Source organism: Camelus dromedarius, chromosome 9, assembly GCF_036321535.1.
Source record: "Camelus dromedarius isolate mCamDro1 chromosome 9, mCamDro1.pat, whole genome shotgun sequence".
NCBI classification, from domain to species: Eukaryota; Metazoa; Chordata; class Mammalia; order Artiodactyla; family Camelidae; genus Camelus; species Camelus dromedarius.
In genome coordinates, this window is record NC_087444.1 from 36,297,577 (window position 1) to 36,311,567 (window position 13,991).

The following is a 13,991-nucleotide window of genomic DNA, read 5'->3' on the forward strand; positions in this document are numbered from 1 at the left end:
TATTTCTGTACTGTTTTAATGTATATTACTTGGTGCAAAAACTGGGACATATACCCTATAATGCACAAAAATGTTTAGGAAAAGTTATAGTTCCCCGTATACAAATTTTAACATCTGAGTAAAAACTAACTTATTGATAATTTTATAGATGTAGCATACTTTTCAAGCGGGGCAATGGTACATCTAAGTAGAAAAGAAAAAGTAGCAAAAGAGTTTTGAACAATACTCTAATTGGCTGAATATGTACACATCACAGCCTTCCAAGGGGACTGCTTGAAAGAGAACATCACCTGGTAAAGGTCAGCATTCTGCTGTGACTATTACCCCAAGAAGTATTCCTCCTGAGGAGGGAGCCAGATTACTCTGAAACAGAGAAATGGTTCTGGGTCTCTTTTGAGCTTGGAAGACTGAAATGAGGGGCTAAAATAACCTCAATGAACTGAACAAGGATAGCTGTAAAGTTTAGTTTTGGGTTCCAAAAACAGCATATATAAAAACCCATGGTAGCAGGTGGGGGTGAAGGTGAGGAGAGTGGGGAGACAATGGGATGTGATTTAGTTATGACTAATGATTAGTACTCACAACTCACTAAATTAACAGCAACAGGAAGCTAAGAAGACCCCCTGGCATCACACTGTACTGATAAAATAGTCTTCTGAACAAGGAAGGTGATGGTTCCAATCCACTCTGAGCTGGCTAGAGTGTGTTCCCTTCTGGATATTGCACTATGAAAAGGAACTAAACACCAAGGTTCAAACAAAAGGGAACTACCTACCATGTCAGTGAGGGTGAGGGAAGGAGAACATTGCTGGAGTGTTTTTAAGACTTGGGAAAGAGATCAAGATTTCACACACGTGAAGGGCTATTACAGAAGGATTACATTTGTTCTGTGTGATTTCAGAGGCATCAGAGCCCAAATAAAACAAGGGTGGCTGGAACTCAAAAGGCCCTGAGATGTTCCAAAGAAGCTGGAGAGGAAGAGACCAACAGGAATATAATATCACTAGGGACACCAGAGTAGGAATTCCAGAGTGAAAAAGGACAGAGTCGAGAGCCTTTAAAACTTCATCTATAGTGAGAATCTATATTCTTAAAATTACACTGGCTTCTCCCACAAACCAAGGCACTGTGGAGAAAACAGCATTTTCTTTCATCTATTCTGCTTCGTCTACATCTGGAGTCTCAACTCACAACTGATGAGAAACATGACTGTAGATACTGGAAAAACTCCTAGAGCACTGAATTAGGAGTCAGGAGACTTGGGTTTTAGTCTTTACTCTGCTATTAACTCAGTGTTACAGTGTTACCCTGGACGAATACCTTAAGTTCTGTAAAACTCAGATCCTTTATCTATAAAACGAAGGAGCCATATTAGAGTATTTTTAGTTCTATAAGTCTTGAATTTCTGAGCGGAGGTGCACCAATATCTTCTCTCTATTAAATGTCACTGAATTTATAATAAAAATTTTAGGTGTTGGGGGTAGGGGTATAGCTCAGAGGTAGAGCATGTGTACTTGGCATCCATGAGGTTTTGGGTTCAATCCCTAAGTGCCTCCGTTAAGGGGAAAATAAAATTAAATAATTAAGGTGTTGATGTCTGTATTTCTAAAAGTAACAGTCAAGTAATACTTGAATGATTCTTGACAGACTCCATCTTAATTAAAAACTTCAAAAATAAAAAGGATATTTTATGTACTAATATTTAATTTGATATAAAAGAAAGGGGGGTAAATATAAAACAAATAGGATTAACAAAAAGTTATTAGGATTAGGTACATACATTTAACTAGTATAACACATATTTAAAAATTTACTTGTGTCTTCTAGGTGTAAAGTGGAAATTACTTTGTACTTAATACGCATCACAATATAGAAAAGTTAAAATAAAACCTGGGCTTGAGCTAACTGCAAAGTTCACTTTAAGTACTTCTAATCCTTTTTGGCATGTTTTATGGCTTACTGTTAAAGTTTAGCAGAAAGGGGACATTAAAGTACTATGGAGTTCAAATATGATGGAGTTCAAGGCCTATATGTTGTCATTTTTTAATTAATTTATATTAAAACTCTGTAGAACTGTAGGATTTTCTAAGTACCTAGAAGTTTACCTTCAAAGGGAAATCCATGTAACATAATGAATGAGTCAGGAGGCAAATATCAAAAATTCATTTTAGAATTCAAGTAAAGCACTAAAATGTACCTTGCAAAAAATTTACATCAAATAATCTGAGATGCCCAGGAGTGTATTTTACTTTTTCCCCCTCTTAAATTACTGCTAGCACCACTGAGCATCTATCAAGTCTCCTGATAGGTGGCAATGAGGGAATTCAGTAGCTAGTCCCTGTCCTCTTGGGGCTACAATCTGGGAACTTTGCTTGACTGTGAATGGAACAAAAATGAAGTGGCTTTTATATTTGCCATCATAGATCTCATCTTTCCAGATTCTCTGTTTTTGCAACACATCTTCACAAATTCAAAAGATGAAATAAATACAGTTTTCATAAAACCTTCCTAGAAGTTCCAATTTGCAGTCCTCCCCCAAAATCACTTAATTTGTGGTAAATTAGAAAGAGGAGGTTCCAGTTTTGGTCTCTCTTTAAAAAGAAAAATGTCTTCATTTGGAAAGAAAATGAACTGAAACACCCCATGAGACCAGCTTAATAAATCTTATGTCTTCAGTGCCATCACAAATGGGTGGTAGGTTATTACTTAAGGTCATATCTTTTGTTTCAGGGATCAAGGATTAAAATTCTAAATATAAATCTTAAAAACACTATGAATATTTACCCAAAAACTGCCAAAAGAATGAATAGGTAACATTTTCATAGCCTATGTATATTTTGAAAAGCCTGAAGCTATTTCAAATCTGTTTTGCATCAAAGTAGTAGCCTCCTCTCTATCTGGTATCCATCACTATTTAAGTAGGCAGTGACACGTACACCAGCTATGCGTAAAGAGAACAGCCAGACACCAGGGCCCTCAAGTACTCCCAATACAAGTATGACAGATCAGATACAGTTGTGAACGTATATTCATGCAGTGAAATTCTGCACACGCATTCCTGGAGAATGTTTCACTATTCTCTAGGAATTAAAGAAAGCTTGAGGGATCCCCTGTAGCACAGAGTTCAAACCACCATGGCCTGTTGTTGCTAGGAGGCAGCTATAGTGCTGCAAGAAAGAGACTACACTGAAAGATCTGATTCCAGTCTGAACTCTGATACTTATCATTTGTGTGACCTTCAGAAAGTCTAATTCTCTAAACATAGCTATCTAGCAGATCAGTAAGGGTCAAGTTAGAAAACAAATTTAATCGGTGAATCTGCTATACAAATTGTAGGTGTTCCTTCAGTTTACAAATATACCTTCTGTTTACACACAAATGACCTGGCATAACCTCTTGTGGCTTTGAAGGCCATTCTTTACTATGCCATCTGCCCTCCAGCTACAGATAATCATGCTTTCCCAAAGCTCTGTGTTTCTGCTTATGTTGTCTGACTTTCCCTTTGATCCTCATTTCTGATACTACACTTGAAAAAAGCCAAGTGATTGACCCTCATTTACTGAAAACATATATTCATCCTCCAGGACCGGCTCAAACGTCATCTCCTCAAGGAAGCCTTGCTGAATTCTTATAGAATCTCTCTTATCCCTCTGCTGATCTCCCAGTGTGCTTATTTTATATCTTGGTTGTAAGTGACTAAGACCTACTGCATTGCATAGTCATGTACTGATCTGATAGTAAAGTCCTGGCAGGGGAAGGCAGCAGAGGCAGTTGCCATATTTTATTTACCTTCCTTTCCCCTTATGTCTAGAATTTGTAATTTAATACAAGCTTTGCAACTAAGTAGTAAACTCAACCTCTCCAGATATATAAAGAAAATGGCTGATCTACAGTTACTTTTCTATAGATTAATACAGAATCAGAGAGAGAACTAAAATTCTATATCCATGTTTCAAAATTTTCATATTGGACAACAGTTACAGGTAGCTTTCACCGAATCCCTATATAGACAAAATTTCACTACCATATAAATGACAAAGCCAATAAATTCTAAAATTATTATATAAAAATCCTATCTTGGGGGCATTTTAAATTATTGAAATAACTAATATTCCAGACTGCAGTCCAATTTATTGATTTCATAAAAACGGGTCTACATACCAACTTGCTACATTTATATAAATAGCTTCTTTTTATCATGGTGCCAACAGCTGTACCAGCAGCAGCAAACCAGTCTGGTCTTGTACCATCACCACTATCTGACTCAGCAAGCTGGCAGGGCCACAGAGAAGTAGGCTCTTTACTTGTGTGAGTCTCTTCAAGGACAGGAACTCTGTCCTAATACACTGCTGGTATTTCTAGCATCTAACTCTGTGCCTTGCAAATGGATGGCATTCAGCAATGTTTACTAAATTAACACTTCTAAATTCCATTCTCTAGACACTGTGACCTCATATATGTTCTGAAAGAAAAAATGCCCACTAAATCTATCTTCAGTTCCATCACAAATGAGTGGTAGGTTATCACTCAAAGCCTCACCCTTTGCAATAGATATTAGTGGTAAAATAAACTTTAAAGCACATATGTTCATTTCTATTCTCAGAGTCATATATTAACATATTTCTAGTAACAACTTATTAAAAAGCCCAACCATATGCCAAGAAGCAATCCACGGTAACTTATGACTCTTAAGAGAAGGAAGTTCCTGGATCTTCACTGCTTTAAGAACACAGACATGAACTTACCATCATCTAAAGTGATGTCCTGCAGACCAATTGTTGAAAAGTTAGGTTCCTGCTCTTCAGGTTCAGGTTTAATGTTCACAGTTGCCTCATCAGGTGGAAATGAAGCTGGATCACACAAATTGTGACATAATAAAGATGAAGGTGCTGAAAGACCTCCCTGGCCTGTATTTTGTGCTTGAGTTGAGTGCTGTCCAGAATGCATTCTGGTGGCTAGAGACGGTGATGAGGCAGTTCCTGAGCTAGGAGACTGGTAAGGCATAGGCTGTAGCTGAGGAGATGGTGGCCCAGAAAGTGGTGAACTGGCCAGGGGATGAGAGGCTGCTGGGGAAGCTGCTGTAGCAGACCCTGAAGGTGAAGGACCATACGTAATGGGCTGTAATTGAGGGGAAGGCTGACTTGTGACCTGGTCGGCCACTGGAGAAGAAAGAGATCTTTGTCCTGTGTTTGAACAATGGTATCCCATTGACTGCAGATGAGGCAGGGTCTGCACAGACTGAGGTGTGTGGGCTAAGAGATGTCCTGTTGAGCCTGAATTTGAAGAATGAAATGGTATGGATGACGGTGGTTGACAGCCAAGATTTATTAAAGTAGGAAGCGCTGCATCCTGCTGAAACAAAACTGGATCAAATTCTTGACTAGAGGCAGCATTAACAGGAAGACAAGTTGGTCCATTGAATACAACATTAGTTTGCATAGGCTGATAGGAAGACCCCACAGGAGGTGTTGGTGTGACTTGAAAAGGCTGGTGGAGGACTGAAGAAGGTATCATATGCTGTTCTTTACCAGCACTCTCATCCCTACACTGCAGCTGTGGCAGATGGGATGAGGTTACCATGGATGCATATGTTTGCTGGATGGGACAAACCAAGCTTCTCTGTGCTGACAGTACACTGTCATGTAGGTGTCCTGTATCTGAGGAAGGCCTCTTGGTCTGGGCAGGATGAGGCATAGGCAATGATGGAACTGAAGACAAGTCAATCTCTTCTCTGTGTTCTTGCTTCATCAAAACTGAAAAGGAAATGATTAAAATAAATGTAATTACATAACACATAAGATAATTACGAAAGGCCTTCATTCTAGGGTGCACAACTGCAGCACACATCCAAGCTAGGGGTTGAAAACTCAAATGTCTTCAGGGAAGGCAGATACCATAAATATATGAAGTCAGTAAACTATAAGACAACAGGGAGTGGCTCTTGCTCTAAATATATTCAAGTTAAAAAAGAAACAATACCATATAGAACTCTATTATAAAGTAATGTTGGAAAGATCTCTAAGATATGTTGCTAAGTAACAAAAAAAACTGAACTACAGTACATAAAATGCTGTGTGTATATATACATATGTATACAGACATACATGTTTTTGCTTATATACATATAAATATCTCTGGAAAGATACACATGAAACTGATAACTGCTAGATTTACTGCTGGAAAGGGAAACTAGGTGACTAGGGGATAGGAGAATGAAGGAGATTTACTTCTTACTGTGTAAGTTTTTGGGTCTTTTGAATGTTTTCACTATATATATATATATAAAACCTATTTAAAAATAAGTAATTTTTTAATGAAATCCCAAAATCCTATGGCTAATAAAAGCCTTAAATTGAGATCTTTGATCTAAAACTTACCAATCACCTGGTTTTACATGTTACAACTGTGAGATAATAGAAAATATATATTGGTCTTTGCCGCTGGTTCCTGCCACAGAATTCTTAAAACCTTTGCAATTTCCTGGGTGAGAGGAGTGTTTCTGGTTCTAATGAGGTGAGTGGGTGGGCTCTTGGATGACAGCTAGTCACCAGAAACATCAAGCCATGGTTCATTAGAAGCTTGGAATTTTCAGCTTCGCCCCTCATTCTCTTGAGAAGGAGAAGGGCTGAAAATGGTGTTAATGATTTATCATATCCTCATGATGAAGCTTCCATAAAAGTCCCAAAAGTATGGGGTTCGGAGAGTTTCCAGGTTGATGAAGTGTCCCTTCACATATACCTTGCCCTATGCATCTCTTCCATTTGGTAGTTCATCTGTATCCTTTAATAAACTTAATAAACATATCTTTTAATAAACTGGTAAATGTAAGTAAGTGTTTCCCTGAGTTCTGTGGAACCTCAGATTTTTAGCTGGTTGGTCAGAAGCATAGGTGACCAGAAGCTGGGGGATTGGGGACGGGATGTGTGGGGCAAATCTTGTGGGACTGAGCCTTTAACTGTGGGATATGACACTATCTCCAGGTAGGTAGTGTTACAATTGAGTTAAATTGTAGGACACTTGGCTGGTGTCAGAGAATTACTTGTGAGGAAAAAACCTTCAGATGGTGACTAGTAGTGTGAGAAGTAAAGTGTTCTGTGTGAGTAATAAAGGAGACTCCCAGGAGGGAAACCCAGTAGGGAAGAACTGGGTTTTTCCCTACAGAGGGAGGAAAAAAACCCCTGAGTTTTAGTCCTTTACAGCATTATATACTGGAAATCATGAATCTGACATTCATAAAGCTTCTAGTTTATAATGGTTTTCATGTGTAACTCATTTGATCCTCAACCATCATCAGATTCATATTACAAGATGAATAATGGGGGATCAAAAGAAGTACTAGACTCCACAAAAAACCCAGAAGAGCTAATAAACAATTTAATAATGCTGCAGGATACAAAATCAACATGCAAAAATGAGTTGTATTTCTATAAACGAGTAATGAACAATCCAAAAAGGAAATCAAGAAAACAATTCCATTTACAATAGCATCAAAAATAAAATACTTAGGAATAAATTTAACCAAGGAGTGTAAGGCTTTACACTGAAAACTATAAAAGACTACAAAAGAAATTAAAGAAGATAAATAAATAGAAAGATATCTTGGATTCATGAATTGGAAGACTTAATTATTTGCTAAGAACATAGTACTTTCCGAAGCAATTTTCTGTTTCAGTGAAATCCCTATCAAATTCCCAATGGCATTTTTGGGCAGAAATAGAAAAATCCATCCTAAAATTCATATGTAATCTCAAGGGACCCCAAATAGCCAAAACAATCTTGAAAAAGAACAAAGACAGAGGACTCACACTTCCTAGTTTCTAAACTTACAACAAAGCATAAGGATAGACCTACAGACCATAAGGATAGATCAATGGAATAAAACAGAAAGTCCAGAAACAAACCTTTACATATATAATCACTGCTCTTCAAACAAGGGGTGCCAAGACCATTGAACAGGGCAAGAACAGTCTACTCAACCAACAGTGCTAGGACAACTGGATATCACATTCAAAATAATAAAGATGTAACCTTATTTGACATCATGTATAAAAATTAACTCAAGTGGATCAAACACCTAACACAGAGCTAAAACTACAAAATTCTTAGAACAAAGGGCAAAAGCTTTATGACATTGGATGTGGCAGTGGTTTCCTAAGTAGGATACCAAAAGCATAGGCAACAAAAGAAAAACAGATAAACTGAACTTCAAAACTGAAAACTTCTGAACATCAAAGAAACACTATCAATAGGTGAAAAGATAACCCACAGAATGGAAAATGTATTTGCAAATAATATTTCTGAAAAGGATTGAATATTTAGAATACATAAGGAACTACAACTCAACAGGAGTTGGGGGGTTGGTTTACCAGTTCTCTTCTCTAGGATTGGTAATTACAGAGATGAAACAAAGCTAGAGATGCTATATGGTGAAAGCCTGCCTGAGAGTAAAGCCAACAGAAAGAAAAGCAGAGTTAAGATGAAGAGAAAGCCTAAGCCCTGAGACAACACTGCTTGAGCTGAAGCATGTCTGAAGCCAGCATTCCAGTTAATCTTCCAGTTATATGAGCCAATAAATTCTTTTTTGTTAAGCTAGCTTGAATTGGGTTTCTGTTACTTGCAACTGAAAGTCCTAATTTACTTCAAAACAATTTTTATGAAGTAGGGATTATTATTATCCCTGCCTTATAGAAGAGTATACTGAAAAGGAGATTAAAGACACTAAGATTTCACAGCAGCTAAGTGGTATCATAAGGACCTGAAGACAAGTTTTTCTCCCTCCAAAGTCCATGCTTTTAATCACTGCAGTATATTTTATTACCAAGAAGGTTCCATTTCACCATTCCATCAAGCAAGCAGAAGCTACGAACACCAATCATCAACCTTTCTGACATGAGAAAAAGTAGCAGATCCATGATTTAGGATGAATCTGCTTGATGAATGAAATGCTTAAGGTAGGAATCAATGTATTTTGCTTACTTTACTTAATATGCTTATCAAAGTAGAAAAGAATCATTAATTTATTATGTCAAAACAACTGGTTTCTCTTGGCAAGCACTTCAGCCCACTAAAAATTATCTACTTTACCTTCCTATTGAAGTGCTACAACTCATTTAAAAATAATTTTCCTAAATTCACATCTCATTGTTCTTTCCAAGTTTTGAATTAGTTTACTACTAATTAACATAATTAAAATTTTCATGACCTTCACAACGTGTAAGAACTTCATTTTATGTCAAAAGAAGGTAACAGTGATACCCAAAGCAAGGTCTAATCTCATCTGACCATTTATCTAACCTCTGCCATGTACATAAGCACTATATCAATCTGAGAAAATAAAGGTAAGAATTTAGACAGCCTTGCTTTTTAAAAAAGACAGCCCTGATAGTATTATTTTACTGTAGAAGAGGTGATTAATGGAGTGTTTGTTTGGGGGTGCTTTTGAGTTCTACACTTTACTCTGGTTTCCTAGCAAGAAAAGAATGGGTTCATTATTCATCTGCTTTAGCTTTTCAATCTGGCAACTGGTGAGCCCACCCCTAACAATGAGACAACAACTCCAATCTTCTTGTTGCTTCTGTCACAACGTTCATTTTCTTGACCCAGGCTTCCATCCAGTTTCCGATTCTTGCTCAAGTATTTCATTTCAGGTCCACTGTGTTTACTGGCTCCTGACTTCTCTAATGTCTTGATATACTTACTTTTCTTCTGACTTTGGGAGAACTAGAACTTTGTCCCTGGCCTACTGGATTTTTTTCGTCTTCTACTTTGGCTCCTACTCGGGTCCCAGGAAAGCCATGGTGAACCCTATACCCAGAGTCATATTACCACATAAGAAAGGAAAATATCCAAGAAAGTCTGATTAACCCTGGGTGGAGCAGGTGGGGCCCTTGGTTACATAAGTAATTGGTTATCATGTATGAAAAATGAGACAGAGGGACTGAAAACTACAGCATAATATCAATCTTTTTTGCATAATCCAATCCTTGTTTCTATGTTCCTGACCCACATCTGGGTACCCAGACTAATAGTTCTGCTCTACTAAATTGAACGTACATCCACCCTACCAAATCAAGTACCACTCTTTTTGTCTATAAGAGATTCAGACTCCAACCTGACCAAACCATAAGAAGTGCCTACTGCTGGCCTATGGTAATTTATTCTTGTTTGGAGGGAAATACAGTTAAACAGACCTTACAATATCTGGAATGAGATGACTTTCAGAAACAGATTAATTTTATCTTTTGTATTATATATGCTCATTCTCATGTTTAGAATATTGATGAATGGAGTGATCCAGCAAAAAAAAATCAACTGTTGTAGTGGTTTTCAAACCATGAGAAGCCTCACAACTCTTCTTTAAGTAATAGATGTGTAAAAACAGGATCCAGAGTTAGAGCTCTGGATTTCCTGTTACAGTATAAACCGAGCACCCAAGCTAGCTTTCATCCTTTTTTATATATTTGCTTTTTGCATAAGACTTTATTTGAAGAATAAAACCATTTAAACAATTTGAAAACCACTGCATGAGTATTATACCCTCATTTTATGGAGGTTAATCAGTAGTAGTTACAGTCTGTGTCAGAGCTGAGATCTGATCTCCTGACTATAAGGCAGGCTTTTTCCCCCAATCAAAACAACCACAATCCAAAAGTCAGTCTGTCTAGTCAACTATTTGGAACATGGAATATACCTTCCCACAGGCAAAATATTACACGAGAGTTTAGCTCTAATGCTGCTTAGAAAAATCCCCATAATTCTAAAAACCAGAGCTAGGTGGTACTTCCAAGTACAAATAACTTCTGCTGGGCTTCAGAGGGAGAAACAGTTCCTCAACAGCTTCAGGGGTGCTAGGGTTGGGGTATGGCCCCCTATCTCAGAAGTTCTAAAGCTAGAGGTTAGGCAGAAGTTCAGGCAGTACCGCTAAGGAAGGGCTGTGTGCTCCCTTACCAATTGCTGTAATTTGTGAATCATACACATTATGCTGAAAACTGACTTCATTCTATAAAGTGAATGGATTGTGGGACAAATAATGTTAAACATATTTTCTTTTTTTTTTTAGATAAACACATTTTCTAATTTAAACAAACACCTTTTTAAAAAATAAGGCATTTGCAGTTAGTGACTATTCTTCCATTGGATATTGGTCAGATCCCTATTGCTAAGGGGTTGCCAAAAAGGAAACAAATCAACAAATCCCTTAATAAAAAACAAGCAACTTATGAATATCTAAAATTTTTATAAGTAAAATTTAAAAAGGAATTATTTGCCACACCATAAACAAATGGCAAAAATCTCTAAAGAACTCATTCAAATTAATAAAACAAATACAACTCGAACATAACAAAGACAGGGTCATTCAATAGACTTCTAAGAAACTATTAAAATTCTGTAAAAATATCCACTGATGAGGAAAAATAAAAATGTTCAGGTTACAAAATTAGTATATATAGTATGGTTCCATTTCTATTTTTAAAAAGATTTATCTATACATGGCTCAAAAAGATCTAGAAGGATAGAATGACAGTTTCAGAGTAGATATTTTAAAGTATTTTTTCAACTTGTTTTTCTAAAAAAACCCCCACAGTAATGTATTTGCTTTTGTAAAACTTTTAATCATAATTTTTTTAGAAAAACAAAAAAGCCAAATGTTATAAGGAAAGGTAGTAATCAACCAGAATAAGGACTATCCAAACACTCCTGTGTCCATTCTTCCTTCTGTTGGTGTGTACCACCTGATCTGTATTCTGTCAACCACAAGGCCAGTAGTGATGACAGCTGCAGTCCAATCCAATATTCTCTCAGCACTCTGGGGCCCCACTGATTTCCATTTTCATATGTAATACCCTCTAGGACTCTGCCTTTATACTGTCCTCCCAATTCAAGAGCTGATAATGTAAAGGCATTACATTTGCTCCTTTCTGTTTGCCTGTTGCCACCACTATGATGGTAGTAATCAACACCTCTAATCTGCTGACCCTACTGTTGTATTTTTCCCTCAATCTTGGAAGCCCTGTCCCTTCTTATCCAAGTTAGATTATATAATCCCTCATCTCAATAGCGTTTGATAACATTCTTGGACCATGGGTCTTTAGTAAATCTTACCCTGGAGGAGCCCTACTATACATATTTTACCCCCTGCCCTAAAGAAGCTGCTTAAGATAGAGCTAATGGAGTTCTGCAGTAGAGCTAATCAGTATCTATAAATTCATCAATATCAACATCAAAGGTGCTCTTTGATCATGCCTAGAATCCTATTAGGTTTCTGGGAAAACTTACTTTCCCTCTTCACTTTATAACAACTTTTCCAAACTTTTCCATTCTTAAACTGCCAGATCACCCACAATCTCTTCCTTCTGCTCACAACAGGAGAATTCATGTGATTCTTTTCAGAAATAAAATTGAAGTTATCATATGGAAACTCCCTAAACTCTCCATTACTAAATCTATAAAACTTTCATTTCTTCTTTTTTTAACATTTTGTATTGATTTATAATAATTTTACAAGGTTGTGTCAAATTCCAGTGTAGAGCACAATTTTTCAATTATACATGAACATATATATATTGTCACATTTTTTTTCTCTGTGAGCTACCATAAGATCTTGTATATATTTCCCTGTGCTATATAGTATAATCTTGTTTATCTATTCTACATTTTGAAATCCCAGTCTATCCCTTCCCACCCCCCACCCCCTTGGCAACCACAAGTTTGTATTCTATGTCTATGAGTCTGTTTCTGTTCTGTATTTATGTTTTATTTGTTTTGTTTGTTTTTGTTTTAGTTTTTTTCAGATTCCACACATGAGCGATCTCATATGGTATTTTTCTTTTTCTTTCTGGCTTACTTCACTTAGAATGACATTCTCCAGGAGCATCCATGTTGCTGCAAATGGCATTATGTTGTCGGTTTTTACGGCTGAATAGTATTCCACTGTATAAATACACCACATCTTCTTTATCCAGTTATCTGTTGATGGACATTTAGGCTGCTTCCATGTCTTGGCTATTGTAAATAGTGCTGCTATGAACACTGGGGTGCTGGTGTCATTTTGGAGTAGGGTTCCTTCTGGATATATGCCCAGGAGCGGGTATAAAACTTTCTAATGTACAACCATCTTGTTCATTTACTTTACCTTCCCCTCCTGTTCCTTCTCCCATTTAAGGTCCATTCCAATTTGCATATTTAAAATCCTTTCCTCTCCTATCCTTCTCAGAAACCTGATATTCTTTATCACCACTGATGCTCTCTGCCCTATACATTCCAAACACTCTAGCTGTTTGAATCACCTTTTTAACCTTCCTGAGTCTCTCCCATATAAACCTGACACTCCACAATTAGTAATTTGAGAGAAGACTAAACTGGTCATTAACATCTTATAAAGAGACATAAGAAAAATTATTTTTGAAATACAAGTCTGATCATATCACCTCTCTGTTAAAGCTCACTTCTTACAACTCTTGTAATACCCTATGATCCAATCAACCACAGGCCTTTGCATATGCTGCTGCCTTTATCTGGAATGTTCTCCCACACTTTATCTAACATCGTAATTAACAGTATAGACTTTATGGCCATATTACTTGGATTCAAATCTCACCTCTGCCCTTATTAGCTGTGACCTCAGTTCACTCATTTGCAAAATGGGGAGAACAACAGTACCTACCTTATAGGGTTATGGGAGTATAAATGAGTAATTATGAATAAACTGCTTAGAATAGCACCTGGCACACACTAAATGCTCTGTATGTTTGCTGTATAAATGAACAAACAGATGTAGTCTAGCATAACAGTCAGGAGCCCAGACTCTGGAACTAGACTGCCTGTGTATGACGTTTGGCTCTAAGACACATGCTGTGAGACCTTGGGCATATTACTTAACCACTCAGTATCTTCATTTGTAAAATAAGGTAATAACCTATCCCATATGTCTATTATGAGGCTTAAATGAATCAATATAGAAAGTGCCTAGAACAGTACTAAGAACATAGTAA

At 37.0% G+C, this 13,991-nt stretch overlaps 1 protein-coding gene across 3 annotated transcripts in view; it reads right to left on the bottom strand.

The window, feature by feature from the left end:
• NFATC3 (nuclear factor of activated T cells 3) overlaps window positions 1-13,991 on the bottom strand; it is a 113,018-nt gene that overhangs the window by 28,619 nt on the left and 70,408 nt on the right. For all 3 annotated transcript variants that reach the window (XM_064489034.1, XM_031458217.2, XM_031458216.2), the window contains exon 9: window positions 4,746-5,753. In XM_064489034.1, coding sequence (XP_064345104.1) covers window positions 4,746-5,753 — 1,008 coding nt within the window. The remainder of the gene's footprint in view (window positions 1-4,745; window positions 5,754-13,991) is intronic.